Raw genomic sequence first — 16,116 nt, 5'->3', positions numbered from 1 at the left:
ACTGATTTAGACCTGGGACACCAGGTGGGTGATTCTCCCTAATCAGGGACTGATTTAGACCTGGGACACCAGGTGGGTGATTCTCCCCTAATCAGGGACTGATTTAGACCTGGGACACCAGGTGGGTGATTCTCCCTAATCAGGGACTGATTTAGACCTGGGACACCAGGTGGGTGATTCCCCTCTAATCAGGGACTGATTTAGACCTGGGACACCAGGTGGGTGATTCTCCCTAATCAGGGACTGATTTAGACCTGGGACACCAGGTGGGTGATTCTCCCCTAATCAGGGACTGATTTAGACCTGGGACACCAGGTGGGTGATTCTCCCCTAATCAGGGACTGATTTAGACCTGGGACACCAGGTGGGTGATTCTCCCCTAATCAGGGACTGATTTAGACCTGGGACACCAGGTGGGTGATTCTCCCCTAATCAGGGACTGATTTAGACCTGGGACACCAGGTGGGTGATTCCCCTCTAATCAGGGACTGATTTAGACCTGGGACACCAGGTGGGTGATTCTCCCCTAATCAGGGACTGATTTAGACCTGGGACACCAGGTGGGTGATTCCCCTCTAATCAGGGACTGATTTAGACCTGGGACACCAGGTGGGTGATTCCCCTCTAATCAGGGACTGATTTAGACCTGGGACACCAGGTGGGTGATTCTCCCCTAATCAGGGCCTGATTTAGACCTGGGACACCAGGTGGGTGATTCTCCCCTAATCAGGGACTGATTTAGACCTGGGACACCAGGTGGGTGATTCTCCCCTAATCAGGGACTGATTTAGACCTGGGACACCAGGTGGGTGATTCTCCCTAATCAGGGCCTGATTTAGACCTGGGACACCAGGTGGGTGATTCTCCCCTAATCAGGGCCTGATTTAGACCTGGGACACCAGGTGGGTGATTCTCCCCTAATCAGGGACTGATTTAGACCTGGGACACCAGGTGGGTGATTCTCCCTAATCAGGGACTGATTTAGACCTGGGACACCAGGTGGGTGATTCTCCCCTAATCAGGGCCTGATTTAGACCTGGGACACCAGGTGGGTGATTCTCCCTAATCAGGGACTGATTTAGACCTGGGACACCAGGTGGGTGATTCTCCCTAATCAGGGCCTGATTTAGACCTGGGACACCAGGTGGGTGATTCCCCTCTAATCAGGGACTGATTTAGACCTGGGACACCAGGTGGGTGATTCTCCCTAATCAGGGCCTGATTTAGACCTGGGACACCAGGTGGGTGATTCTCCCTAATCAGGGACTGATTTAGACCTGGGACACCAGGTGGGTGATTCTCCCCTAATCAGGGCCTGATTTAGACCTGGGACACCAGGTGGGTGATTCTCCCCTAATCAGGGCCTGATTTAGACCTGGGACACCAGGTGGGTGTAATTCATTATCAGGTAGAACAACAACAAAAAACAGCAGTAATCCAGAACTTGTTGGGTAAGATTTGAATACCCATGATCCCTTGTTACTGGTAGAGCTCAGAGTCTGTCAGGGAGAGGCCCTGCTGTGAGGATGATGTCATTGTAGGCTGCAAAATGTGCTCCACCATATTGTGCTCCACCATATTGTGTCCTCCATGTTGTCCCAGCATTAGAGAGGAGGAGTTGAACTGGAGAGGAGGGTAGTTAACGTTACCAGCCCCAGTCTCACAGTGACTTCTGTTGTACAAAAAACTGTTATTGTACTGCGATTGAGAGATGGCAGCACTGTTCCTCTGCGGAGTCTGAGTGGGGCCTGTGGTTTTGTGTTGTGTGGGGTGGCTAATCTGGCTATGATTCCCCAGCCCACTGTTCACACTATTCACCTGGCCCAGTCCCGGTCCAGTCTGTTGGTGTTGTGTCTGTTGGGTCATCTGAGTCAGTAGACAGGCCTGCAGCTTCCTCTTGGCTCTCCAGCGGGCCACTCTGAGCCGGGTCTTCTCCCGTCTCTCCTTCACCAGGTCAGCTAATAGAGGCTGGGGAAGGTTCTTCTCCATCTCCCTCTGACGGGTCTGGCTCCTCCTCCTCAGCTCAGTTCGTCTCATTTTAAACTCCTCGTACAGACTCATGTCCTTGGGCCACGGACGCACCATGGGCCTGGGAGCAACTCCTGACATGGACATCACTGCCTGGGACAGCCCATCTGAGGATGAAGAGGACAACAAAAACATTCAATTAGATTGGATAAATTATATTTTATTGAACAGAAGCATAGTGACCACAACAAAGCAGTATTTTGCCTTGGGACATGTCTGTAGATTATGGAGCCACCATGTCTTTGGGAGATTTAACTCACATGAACAAGAGTCGGCTGAGGTGAAGGGTGTATTCTCTGCTAAGGTCCTCTGGCTCTGTGGTGGACGGGGTGCTCTCCTATCCCTCTGGCTTTGAGAGCCTGGGATGGTCCTATGACTGTCCAGGAGGAGGTTGCCCTGAGAGTTGAAGCCTTCGGCAGCCAGGTTTATCAGCAGGGTCTCCACCTCCTCTGGTTCCTGTTTGATACAGATGATCTCCACCTCAGCTTCCTCCTCTTTCACTTGGAACTGGGACAGGGGCTGGGAGGATGGCAGTACACTCCTGGCAGAGCAGTCTGCTCCGTCAGTCCTGGGAGGGGAGAGGACCAGCTGGGCCCCAGGGTCTGTGCTGGTCTCTGGTGGCTGTGTACTTATGGTCCAATCAGCCTGACACTCTTCTTCCTCCTCCCTCCTCTGGCTCTCATTAGACACCTCGGGGTCCAGGAGGGCTGGGGGCTCCTCTGGGGGGGATAGAGAGGTAACATGGTGGTCAACCAACACGGGGAGAATATAGAGGGCTATACTAGTTCAGTCAGGCCACCACTTTACATACACAAGCAAACACAGAATAATAGCCACATACAAAACCCGACAAGATCTGAGAAAAGACATTCTACCTTTCAAAGGTTCCAGATGCTCTGATGAACTATTCATTGCAGAGACAGTGGGTGTCAATGTCCGGTCCTCCAGAGTCTGGGAGATCACAGTTGTCAGATCATCGTGACTGTCAAAGGATGTTGATGTTGCCCTAACGATTACCATATTATCAGAGGGCTGGGTGGCCCTGACCAAGTTATCAGAAGGCTGGGTGGCCCTGACCAAATTATCAGAGGGCTGGGTGGCCCTGATTAAATTATCAGAGGGCTGGGTGGCCCTGATTAAATTATCAGAGGGCTGGGTGGCCCTGATTAAATTATCAGAGGGCTGGGTGGCCCTGACCAAATTATCAGAGGGCTGGGTGGCCCTGACCAAATTATCAGAGGGCTGGGTGGCCCTGACCAAATTATCAGAGGGCTGGGTGGCCCTGACCAAATTATCAGAGGGCTGGGTGGCCCTGACCAAATTATCAGAGGGTATGGTGATGGTGACTCGATTCCTTGCCTGTACGTTTCCATTTGTAGTGGGAATTTGGTTGTTGTTTGGAACCGTCCTTCTCGGCGGCTGTGGTAAACCCGAGGACAGTGCGGCCTCGGAGGAACCGTGAATTCTGCGGGGATCAGAATGGCCGAATGCTGTCCGGTAGGTCTGATAAGTGGCAGAGTGCGCGTGCTCACCCAGAGCGTTCATGTGTTTCCGCATGGTCTTCATCTGAGATCGGGATATCTCCAGCATCTGTCTTATGTTCTCCGCCTCTTTCTCTTTAGCTACTACCTCCATCTTCAGCTCGTCGAATTTAATGCCGACCACTCTAAGCATCTCTCCCAACACCGTCTCAACAGCGGCACTAACCGCTCTCTCTATCACGGTACCCATCTGTCCCCGCATTAGGGAAATTGTTAGACTGATATCCATTTTTGTAAAACTGCAAATAACAACCTTTCAATTTGTTTATAACATCGGAGGTCAAATTTTATAGTCTGTCGTCCATCGTGAAATGCATAGCAAGCGATAGATTGCTGCTAACATCGAGCTAGCTACCCTCGTAGTAAGCGGAAAACCTGCTCCAGAGAGCTAACTAAACAAGACAATTGAAAGGCTTTTCACTGTTTGTAAGTTATTAAATAGTAAAAAGTCCCTGGCTAATTTTGAAACCAGAAGATGTCAGAGAAACTGAAAATATTTCAACTTCGGATCTATGTAAACAAATAGGTTCTCCTTTAATCGTTCCTGTGTTTCATCAAATATGTCCGATAGGATCGCCGGATTGGAGGTTTAAGTTCCGGGTAGGAGCATGACGAGAAATCTTTAACGGCCTTACCTTGGAAGGTATGCTATGCTGTGCAAATCATGAACTCAACAGGTTACAATACGATATTATTTGTTGAAATTGGACTGAATATGGCTAGAACTGAGAATTAGCTCCAACATTGCAGTAGTATCTAACAATTAACAATACACACAAATCTAAAAGTAAAAGTATGGAATTAGGAAATAATGTCGAAGTGGCACTGACAAAAATACAGTAGAATACAGTATATACATATTCAATGAGTAAAACAGTATGGAAACATTATTTAAGTGACCAGTTAGATCAGAATCGCTGTCATTGTCATTGGCCTGGACAAAGAATTAAGCTAGCTATTGCAGAACACCAACACAAGCAGACCAGAAACAGAAGTTTTTATGAAAATTACGTTTTGCCAAATCCAAAGTGGCCTCCCTTTGGGGGCATTTTGCTGCACATTGACAACCCATAGTGGAGCGCAGCTCAACGCTGATTGGTAAAGTATTTTATGAAGGGAGACCAAAAGCTTCCTGGCATCAATCAATCAAATGCTACCTCAGCAACATGTTCAACTATTTTGGTCCAGACAGCATCAGATGCTGAGACAGAGGGGTGCTGAAAGATTTTATTTTAAAAATTAAAATATTGGTGAAATATTTGGGGAAGCCTGACTTCCCTTGGCATCCATGAATACACACCACTGCTTCTGACACAGAACACATTTGTGTTGGTTGTCAATTCTTGCAAATGTTTTAAAATATGTACTTTTATGTTTGCTAGCTGGACAGTCAAGTGCTAAACTGTAAACCAATCAAAACTTTACTATCCATGGTATATCTCTGCTGTCTGCCAATCACGTTATCCGTATATACTGTAAATACTGGTGACTGTTCCACGGGAGGGGACGAGACAGCCCTTTACGTTGCTGGTTTCGTAGTTAATGGAGCCCCGTTCTTTTGGTCAATAATCAACATTGGAACAGAAGGAGCACTTGGGACCAGAACATTCCGTTTCGAAAGTGAACACAGAGTTGCGTTTGGTTGCCAGATCAGCTGTACTGAGACTGAGGTAGGCATGGCAGATGGCTCAGATGGGAATGAGTCTGAGATGGATAAAGGTAGAAAGTGGATTAACCACAGATGGGGGCATAGAACAATGGGGACACAGATGGGGACATAGAACAATGGGGACACAGATGGGAACATAGAACAATGGGGACACAGATGGGGACATAGAACAATGTGGGACACAGATGGGGGCATAGAACAATGGGGGCATAGAACAATGGGGACACAGATGGGGACATAGAACAATGGGGACACAGATGGGAATATTGAACAATGGGGACACAGATGGGGACATAGAACAATGGGGACACAGATGGGGACATAGAACAATGGGGACACAGATGGGGACATAGAACAATGGGGACACAGATGGGGACATAGAACAATGGGGACACAGATGGGGACATAGAACAATGGGGACACAAATGGGGACATAGAACAATGGGGACACAGATGGGGACATAGAACAATGGGGACACAGATGGGAACATAGAACAATGGGGACACAGATGGGGACATAGAACAATGGGGACATAGAACAATGGGGACACAGATGGGTGCATAGAACAATGGGGACATAGAACAATGGGGACACAGATGGGGACATAGAACAATGGGGACATAGAACAATGGGGACACAGATGGGAACATAGAACAATGGGGACATAGAACAATGGGGACACAGATGGGAACATAGAACAATGGGGACACAGATGGGGGCATAGAACAATGGGGACATAGAACAATGTGGGACACAGATGGGGACATAGAACAATATGGGACACAGATGGGGACATAGAACAATGTGGGACACAGATGGGGACATAGAACAATGGGGACACAGATGGGGTAATAGAACAATGTGGGACACAGATGGGGACATAGAACAATGTGGGACACAGATGGGGACATAGAACAATGTGGGACACAGATGGGGACACAGAACAATGGGGACACAGATGGGGACATAGAACACTGGGGACACAGATGGGGACATAGAACAATGGGGACACAGATGGGGACATAGAACAATGTGGGACACAGATGGGGACATAGATGGGGACACAGATGGGGCCATAGAACACTGGGGACACAGATGGGGACATAGAACAATGTGGGACACAGATGGGGACATAGAACAATGGGGACACAGATGGGGACATGGAAATTGGTGCAGCGGCCTCCGATGGAAGGGGGAGGTGAGGGAGTAGCACACACTGTGATCTCTATCAAATGTGCCCATCAGTGTGCGGGTCACAAAAGAAGCATTGGTGGTGAACAGGGTTGACTTCTTGGCGTTCACGCCTCGTGTGATGAATATGAGTGGTCAGATTAAGAAAAAGTATACAAGCATAGATGTGATGATACGTGCAGCCAAAGATTTCCTGTGAATTACAGAAGCAACCAGAGTAATGAGATGTTTCATCAGCGGTTTTATTTTTCCCTGTGGTGACGCTTAATGCGTCACCACAGACACCCTGGTTCAATTCCAGGCTGTATCAAAACCGGCCGTGATTGGGAGTTCTATAGGGCGCCGCACAACTGGCCCAGCGTCGTCTGGGTGTGGCCCGGGGTAGGGCCGTCATTGTAAATAAGAATTTGTTCTTAACTGACTTGCCTGGTTAAATAAAGGGGGGAAAAAGACAAGGCAAATAAACCTGGTAAATATCTCACATGACCTCACACAACAAATACATTCTAAACAGATAAGAATACTTGAATTACACACAACACTATTAATGACTATTTTAAAGCTTTTACATCAGAAGGAAAATAACAGTTGGACTGACAGAACAGAACATATCTAACGACAATATGCTCTACTGTGCAGAATGTATGTTTAATCCAGTATACATGAATGTACTGAATGTATTATACAAGAGACAATTCACAAATTCTAACAATGACTCAATAATTCATGCCTTCTGGTAGTGCAACAACATTAAAAAGTTATGGGCGGAGTTAGAATGTTGGCTGTCAGACGTTTTACAATTTAAATGTTGTTTTAATGTGTTTTATCTGCATATTTCAAGACATGGCATATGGGGGTGCAGTGTGATACCCGATGGGTTGGACTGAACCTTTCTCATCAATAATTTTGAGAGAAGAAAAATATTAAACTGGAATTCAAATGACCCTCCATCGTTAACACAGTGGATGATTCAAATGCATTATTACCTAAATATGGGCTACAGAGAGAGAAAGAATAGTGCAGTTTGAAGCTATATGGCATGCAATATTGCAAGAGATGAAACTACCTACAGTCTAATACATTCCTATAGTCTAATACATTCCTATAGTCTAATACATTCCTATAGTCTAATACAGTCTAATACATTCCTATAGTCTAATACATTCCTATAGTCTAATACATTCCCCTACCTACAGTCTAATACATTCCTATAGTCTAATACATTCCCCTACCTACAGTCTAATACATTCCTATAGTCTAATACATTCCTATAGTCTAATACATTCCTATAGTCTAATACATTCCCCTACCTACAGTCTAATACATTCCTATAGTCTAATACATTCCTATAGTCTAATACATTCCCCTACCTACAGTCTAATACATTCCTATAGTCTAATACATTCCTATAGTCTAATACATTCCTATAGTCTAATACATTCCCCTACCTACAGTCTAATACATTCCTATAGTCTAATACATTCCTATAGTCTAATACATTCCTATAGTCTAATACATTCCTATAGTCTAATACATTCCCCTACCTACAGTCTAATACATTCCTATAGTCTAATACATTCCCCTACCTATAGTCTAATACATTCCTATAGTCTAATACATTCCCCTACCTACAGTCTAATACATTCCTATAGTCTAATACATTCCTATAGTCTAATACATTCCTATAGTCTAATACATTCCTATAGTCTAATACATTCCTATAGTCTAATACATTCCTATAGTCTAATACATTCCCCTACCTACAGTCTAATACATTCCTATAGTCTAATACATTCCCCTACCTACAGTCTAATACATTCCTATAGTCTAATACATTCCTATAGTCTAATACATTCCCCTACCTACAGTCTAATACATTCCTATAGTCTAATACATTCCTATAGTCTAATACATTCCTATAGTCTAATACATTCCCCTACCTACAGTCTAATACATTCCTATAGTCTAATACATTCCTATAGTCTAATACATTCCTATAGTCTAATACATTCCTATAGTCTAATACATTCCCCTACCTACAGTCTAATACATTCCTATAGTCTAATACATTCCCCTACCTATAGTCTAATACATTCCTATAGTCTAATACATTCCCCTACCTACAGTCTAATACATTCCTATAGTCTAATACATTCCTATAGTCTAATACATTCCTATAGTCTAATACATTCCTATAGTCTAATACATTCCTATAGTCTAATACATTCCCCTACCTACAGTCTAATACATTCCTATAGTCTAATACATTCCTATAGTCTAATACATTCCTATAGTCTAATACATTCCTATAGTCTAATACATTCCTATAGTCTAATACATTCCCCTACCTACAGTCTAATACATTCCTATAGTCTAATACATTCCTATAGTCTAATACATTCCTATAGTCTAATACATTCCACTACCTACAGTCTAATACATTCCTATAGTCTAATACATTCCTATAGTCTAATACATTCCTATAGTCTAATACATTCCTATAGTCTAATACATTCCCCTACCTACAGTCTAATACATTCCTATAGTCTAATACATTCCTATAGTCTAATACATTCCTATAGTCTAATACATTCCTATAGTCTAATACATTCCTATAGTCTAATACATTCCCCTACCTACAGTCTAATACATTCCTATAGTCTAATACATTCCTATAGTCTAATACATTCCACTACCTATAGTTTAATACATTCCTATAGTCTAATACATTCCTATAGTCTAATACATTCCTATAGTCTAATACATTCCTATAGTCTAATACATTCCACTACCTATAGTTTAATACATTCCTATAGTCTAATACATTCCTATAGTCTAATACATTCCTATAGTCTAATACATTCCTATAGTCTAATACATTCCTATAGTTTAATACATTCCTATAGTCTAATACATTCCACTACCTATAGTCTAATACATTCCTATAGTCTAATACATTCCTATAGTCTAATACATTCCACTACCTATAGTCTAATACATTCCTATAGTCTAATACATTCCTATAGTCTAATACATTCCACTACCTATAGTCTAATACATTCCTATAGTCTAATACATTCCTATAGTCTAATACATTCCTATAGTCTAATACATTCCACTACCTATAGTCTAATACATTCCTATAGTCTAATACATTCCTATAGTCTAATACATTCCACTACCTATAGTCTAATACATTCCTATAGTCTAATACATTCCTATAGTCTAATACATTCCTATAGTCTAATACATTCCTATAGTCTAATACATTCCTATAGTCTAATACATTCCACTACCTATAGTCTAATACATTCCTATAGTCTAATACATTCCACTACCTATAGTCTAATACATTCCTATAGTCTAATACATTCCTATAGTCTAATACATTCCACTACCTATAGTCTAATACATTCCTATAGTCTAATACATTCCTATAGTCTAATACATTCCTATAGTCTAATACATTCCTATAGTCTAATACATTCCACTACCTATAGTCTAATACATTCCTATAGTCTAATACATTCCTATAGTCTAATACATTCCACTACCTATAGTCTAATACATTCCTATAGTCTAATACATTCCTATAGTCTAATACATTCCACTACCTATAGTCTAATACATTCCTATAGTCTAATACATTCCTATAGTCTAATACATTCCACTACCTATAGTCTAATACATTCCTATAGTCTAATACATTCCTATAGTCTAATACATTCCTATAGTCTAATACATTCCTATAGTCTAATACATTCCACTACCTATAGTCTAATACATTCCTATAGTCTAATACATTCCTATAGTCTAATACATTCCTATAGTCTAATACATTCCTATAGTCTAATACATTCCACTACCTATAGTCTAATACATTCCACTACCTATAGTCTAATACATTCCTATAGTCTAATACATTCCACTACCTATAGTCTAATACATTCCTATAGTCTAATACATTCCTATAGTCTAATACATTCCTATAGTCTAATACATTCCTATAGTCTAATACATTCCTATAGTCTAATACATTCCACTACCTATAGTCTAATACATTCCACTACCTATAGTCAGTAGCTTAGTTGGAGGCCATGGTTATCTAACGTTAGCTTGCTGTCTCTGCCTGGCCGGTTCCCCTCTTTCCACTGGGATTCTCTGCCTCTAACCTTATTACAGGGGCTGAGTCACTGGCTTACTAGGGCTCTTTCATACCGTCCCTAGGAGGGGTGTGTCACTTGAGTGGGTTGAGTCACTGATGTGATCTTCCTGTCTGGGTTGGTGCTTCCCCCCTTGGGTTGTGCCTTGGCGGAGGTCTTTGTGGGCTATACTCGGCCTTGTCTCAGGATGATAAGTTGGTGGTTGAACATATCCCTCTACTGGTGTGGGGGCTGTGCTTTGGCAAAGTGGGTGGGGTTATATCCTGCCTGTTTGGGATCCTGGGGCCACAGTGTCTCCTGACCCCTCCTGTCTCAGCCTCCAGTATTTATGCTGCAGTAGTTTATGTGTCGGGGGCTAGGGTCAGTTTGTTATATCTGGAGTACTTCTCCTGTCCTATCCGGTGTCCTGTGTGAATTTAAGTATGCTCTCTCTAATTCTGTCTTTCTCTCTTTATTTCTCTCTCTCGGAGGACCTGAGCCCTAGGACCATGCTGTCCCCAGTCCACCTGGCCGTGCTGCTGCTCCAGTTTCAATTGTTCTGCCTGTGATGATTATTATTTGACCATGCTGGTCATTTATGAACATTTGAACATCTTGGCCATGTTCTGTTATAATCTCCACCCGGCACAGCCAGAAGAGGACTGGCCACCCCACATAGCCTGGTTCCTCTCTAGGTTTCTTTCTTTTGGCCTTTCTAGGGAGTTTTTCCTAGCCACTGTGCTTCTACACCTGCATTGCTTTGCTGTTTGGGGTTTTAGGCTGGGTTTCTGTACAGCAATTTGAGATATCAGCTGATGTACGAAGGGCTATATAAATACATTTGATTTGATTTAGCTAACATTAGACTAAAGCTAGCTATAACATTCATGTAGCTGCCTAGTCTAAGGCATATCCTTATTGACAATTACCCATTGTAATGATTGTTTTAAAATATATATATATATATATATATATATATATATATATATATATATATATATATATATATCTTACCTTTATTTAACTAGGCAAGTCAGTTAAGAACAAATTCTTATTTGCAATGACAGCCTAGGAACAGTGGGTTAACTGCCTGTTCAGGGGCAGAACGACAGATTTGTACCTTGTCAGCTCAGGGATTCAATCTTGCAATCTTCCAGTTACTAGTCTAATGCTCTAACCACTAGGTTACCCTGCCGCCTCTACACTCTAACCACTAGGTTACCCTGCCGCCTCTACACTCTAACCACTAGGTTACCCTGCCGCCTCCACACTCTAACCACTAGGCTACGCTCCCGCCCCATGTTTAACCTACAGATAGGTGGGTGCTAATCGAGTGGCAGGAGGAACCAACCCAAATGTGATATTGTACAAGACAACAAATGACTCATAGAGGACATCCACCTGGGGGAAATGTTGTGTGGGAGGAATGAGAGTCCACCTGGGGGAAATGTTATGTGGGAGGACAAGAGTCCTGGGGGAAATGTTGTGTGGGAGGAACGAGAGTCCTCCTGGGGGAAATGTTGTGTGGGAGGAACGAGAGTCCACCTGGGGGGAAATGTTGTGTGGGAGGACAAGAGTCCTCCCACAGGAATCGCTGGTGCGCGATGAGACAAGGATATCCCTACCGGCCAAACCCTCCCTAACCCGGACGACGCTAGGCCAATTGTGCGTCGCCCCACGGACCTCCCGGTCGCGGCCGGTTACGACAGAGCCTGGGCGCGAACCCAGAGTCTCTGGTGGCACAGCTGGCGCTGCAGTACAGCGTCCATAACCACTGTGAGGGAGGCCCAAAACAGACACATTTTGATGGGGATTTTTGTAGATTTAAATTATACAGGTGTGTCAATAGACTCTCAAAGTTAAATACTGTTGAAATGCAGATACAGTTGCAGCCATGTATATTGGCACCCTTGCACATTTCTTAAATTATTCCTTATTTCTTCAAAGAAATTATTTGAAATTGAAAAAAACACTTCTTTTTTTAAACCTTATTTTCTAAATTAAAATTGTAAACTTAAAGAAAAATGGCATGGACAAAATTATTGGCACCTCGGAGCTAGTGCTTGGTTGCACAGTCCATGGCCAAGATAACTGCAGACAAATGCTTCTTGAAGCCATCGGTGAACACCTTTCTACTGCTAATTAGGCAGCAAACTGCTGTAATTATTCAATGTTTTCAAGGTGCAACTGCTGTTTTCAGATCTCGTGGGAGGGTATGGATGTGATACCAATCTGGACTCAACGCTGGCCACTCCAGAACAGCCTTAACGTTTCTTCTTGAATCATTCCAAGGTGCTTTTAAGTTTTCACGTTTTATCAGTCATATGTACAGATGTCCAACTAAATGTTTACATTCAGGTTCCTTCTGGACATATCAACAGCAATAAGAACTAATAAAAGATAAGAACAAGAGAGCCCTGTATACATTACAATAACAACAGGATAACAAAACATAAGTGTACAAAACAATATCATTCAGCAATAACAAACATATTTAATACAAGAAATCACATTCAACTACCATTATTAATAATCAGTGTGAATTAAAAAAAAAAGGTTTAGATCATATCAGTTCATTCAGAGCGTTCAGACTCTGGCTACAGGAGGAGACAACAGATCTGGGACCAGGCTATAGGAGGAGACAACAGATCTGGGACCAGGCTATAGGAGGAGACTACAGATCTGGGACCAGGCTATAGGAGGAGACTACAGATCTGGGACCAGGCTATAGAAGGAGACAACAGGTCTGGGACCAGGCTATAGAAGGAGACAACAGATCTGGGACCAGGCTATAGAAGGAGACAACAGATCTGGGACCAGGCTATAGGAGGAGACACCAGGTCTGGGACCAGGCTATAGAAGGAGACACCAGGTCTGGGACCAGGCTATAGAAGGAGACAACAGATCTGGGACCAGGCTATAGAAGGAGACAACAGGTCTGGGACCAGGCTATAGGAGGAGACTACAGATCTGGGACCAGGCTACACAAAGTAAATGTCTCAGTAGAATAGTAGAATAAACATTTTTGCATCAGTATAATATAGGAAGGCACAATTTATAGTCCAATATTTACACGTGTTCTGGGGAAGGGTGGGATGGGGGCCCACCCACCCATAGGCCCACCCACTGGGGAGCCAGGCTCGCCAATCAGGAAGTCTTGTGCTGGCATAGTTACATGTGGTCTGCGGTTGTGAGGCCGGTTGGACGTACTGCCAAATTCTATAGAACGATGTTGGAGGCGGCTTATGGTAGAGAAATTAACATTACATTCTCTGGCAACAGCTCTGGTGGACAGTCCTACACTCATCCGTCAAAACTTGAGACTTCTGTGGCATTGTGTTGTGTGACAAAACTGCACATTTTAGTGGCCTTTTATTGTTCCCAGCACAAGGTGCACCTGTGTAATGATCATGTTGTATGTATTTATATGTGTGTGTGTATGTATGTATGTATGTATGTATGTATGTATGTATGTATGTATGTATGTATGTATGTATGTATGTATGTATGTATGTATGTATGTATGTATGTATGTATGTATGTATGTATGTATATATTTGCAAAAAATATATATGGGGGATTGGAGGTGATGCAGACAATTGATGAAAATTCTTCATTGGAAGTTTCCGTAACCAAATCTTCCGTCATTCTGTGAAATCATCGGTGTTATTCCTCCAAACCGTCTTTTCCTCTGTAGAACCTAGATGGTAAATAGGTCAAGATGTATTATTATATTTATTACACGTTTTCTCAAGTAATTACTTCACAATGTTGTCGATTTTTCAAAACAGAGTCTGCAAGACACAGAACTCTGTTGCAAAACACTAAATGCTTTTTCAAAATGTACTTGCCTTCTCGAAACACAAATACATTCATCAGAACTATATTACACCCTCAACATTACCAATACATTTATCAGAACTATATTACACAGTCAACGTTACCAATACATTCATCAGAACTATATTACACCCTCAACATTACCAATACATTCATCAGAACTATATTACACCCTCAACATTACCAATACATTCATCAGAACTATATTACACCCTCAACATTACCAATACATTTATCAGAACTATATTACACAGTCAACATTACCAATACATTCATCAGAACTATATTACACAGTCAACATTACCAATACATTCATCAGAACTATATTACACCCTCAACATTACCAATACATTCATCAGAACTATATTACACCCTCAACATTACCAATACATTCATCAGAACTATATTACACCCTCAACATTACCAATACATTCATCAGAACTATATTACACAGTCAACATTACCAATACATTCATCAGAACTATATTACACCCTCAACATTACCAATACATTCATCAGAACTATATTACACCCTCAACATTACCAATACATTCATCAGAACTATATTACACAGTCAACATTACCAATACATTCATCAGAACTATATTACACCCTCAACATTACCAATACATTCATCAGAACTATATTACACCCTCAACATTACCAATACATTCATCAGGACTATATTACACAGTCAACATTACCAATACATTCATCAGAACTATATTACACAGTCAACATTACCAATACATTCATCAGGACTATATTACACAGTCAACATTACCAATACATTCATCAGAACTATATTACACCCTCAACATTACCAATACATTTATCAGAACTATATTACACAGTCAACATTACCAATACATTCATCAGAACTATATTACACCCTCAACATTACCAATACATTTATCAGAACTATATTACACAGTCAACATTACCAATACATTCATCAGAACTATATTACACCCTCAACATTACCAATACATTCATCTAAAGAACACAACTGTCTGCTAAAATATTAACGCAAACATACTTCCTAACACACTGGTTAAATCAGCATTGCTTCCATGTCATTTCCATTAAATGACCGTTGAACCAACATGAAATAGACATATTCACCCCCGTGAGTCAATACTTTGTAGAAGAATCTTTGACAGCCATTACAGCTGGGGGGTTCTGGGTAAAGTCTCTAAGAGCTTTCCACACCTGGATCATTGCTAGACAACCATTTTCAGGTCTCTGCCATAGATTTTCAAGTAGATTTAAGTCAAAACTGTAACTCAGTCACTCAGGAACATTCCCTGTCTTCTTGGTAAGAAACTGCAGTGTAGATTTGGCCTTTTTAGGTTATTGTCCTGCTGAAAGTATTCATCAAGGCGGACTTCCGGGTTTTCCTCTGGGAACAGAAAACCTCCCCGGTCCTTAACGATTACAAGCATACCCATAACGGAAAACCTCCCCGGTCCTTAACGATTACAAGCATACCCATAACGGAAAACCTCCCCGGTCCTTAACGATTACAAGCATACCCATAACGGAAAACCTCCCCAGTCTTTGTGGTTAAATTTGTGTTTGAAATCCACTGAGAGGCTGAGAGACCTTACAGATAGTTGTATGTGTGGGGCACAGAGATGTTAAACACTATTATTGCACACAGAGATGTTAAACACTATTATTGCACACAGAGATGTTAAACAC

At 42.2% G+C, this 16,116-nt stretch overlaps 2 protein-coding genes across 2 annotated transcripts in view; both read right to left on the bottom strand.

Annotated features, from left to right (window-relative positions):
* Positions 1-1,312: 1,312 nt before the first annotated feature.
* Positions 1,313-4,114, bottom strand: LOC124044311. The gene is made up of 3 exons (XM_046363967.1): positions 2,904-4,114; positions 2,289-2,747; positions 1,313-2,135 (listed from the first exon to the last, which is right to left on the bottom strand). Exons 1-3 carry the CDS (start codon positions 3,796-3,798, stop codon positions 1,480-1,482), a joined length of 2,010 nt encoding a protein of 669 aa, XP_046219923.1. The 5' UTR covers positions 3,799-4,114; the 3' UTR covers positions 1,313-1,479.
* A 9,918-nt stretch (positions 4,115-14,032) lies between these two features.
* Positions 14,033-16,116, bottom strand: part of LOC124044315 (cytotoxic T-lymphocyte protein 4-like) — a 6,758-nt gene continuing 4,674 nt past the window's right edge. Inside the window, exon 4 of the mRNA XM_046363976.1 lies at positions 14,033-14,272. Coding sequence (XP_046219932.1) covers positions 14,186-14,272 — 87 coding nt within the window. The 3' untranslated portion in view covers positions 14,033-14,185. The remainder of the gene's footprint in view (positions 14,273-16,116) is intronic.

Source organism: Oncorhynchus gorbuscha, linkage group LG09, assembly GCF_021184085.1.
Source record: "Oncorhynchus gorbuscha isolate QuinsamMale2020 ecotype Even-year linkage group LG09, OgorEven_v1.0, whole genome shotgun sequence".
Taxonomy (NCBI): Eukaryota; Metazoa; Chordata; class Actinopteri; order Salmoniformes; family Salmonidae; genus Oncorhynchus; species Oncorhynchus gorbuscha.
Note: the sequence above shows the minus strand (reverse complement) of the source record. Positions and strands in the feature narration are given on the sequence as shown.

What these genes read in the sequence shown, in the direction of transcription:
- LOC124044311 (XM_046363967.1), bottom strand. Translation starts at nt 3,798, where the DNA reads ATGGATATCAGTCTAACAATTTCCCTAATGCGGGGACAGATGGGTACC. An exon ending in GCATCTGGAACCTTTGAAAG is followed by an intron (nt 2,748 to 2,903) that starts GTAGAATGTCTT and finishes TATCCCCCCCAG; the next exon opens with AGGAGCCCCCAGCCCTCCTG. An exon ending in CTCAGCCGACTCTTGTTCAT is followed by an intron (nt 2,136 to 2,288) that starts GTGAGTTAAATC and finishes CTTCATCCTCAG; the next exon opens with ATGGGCTGTCCCAGGCAGTG.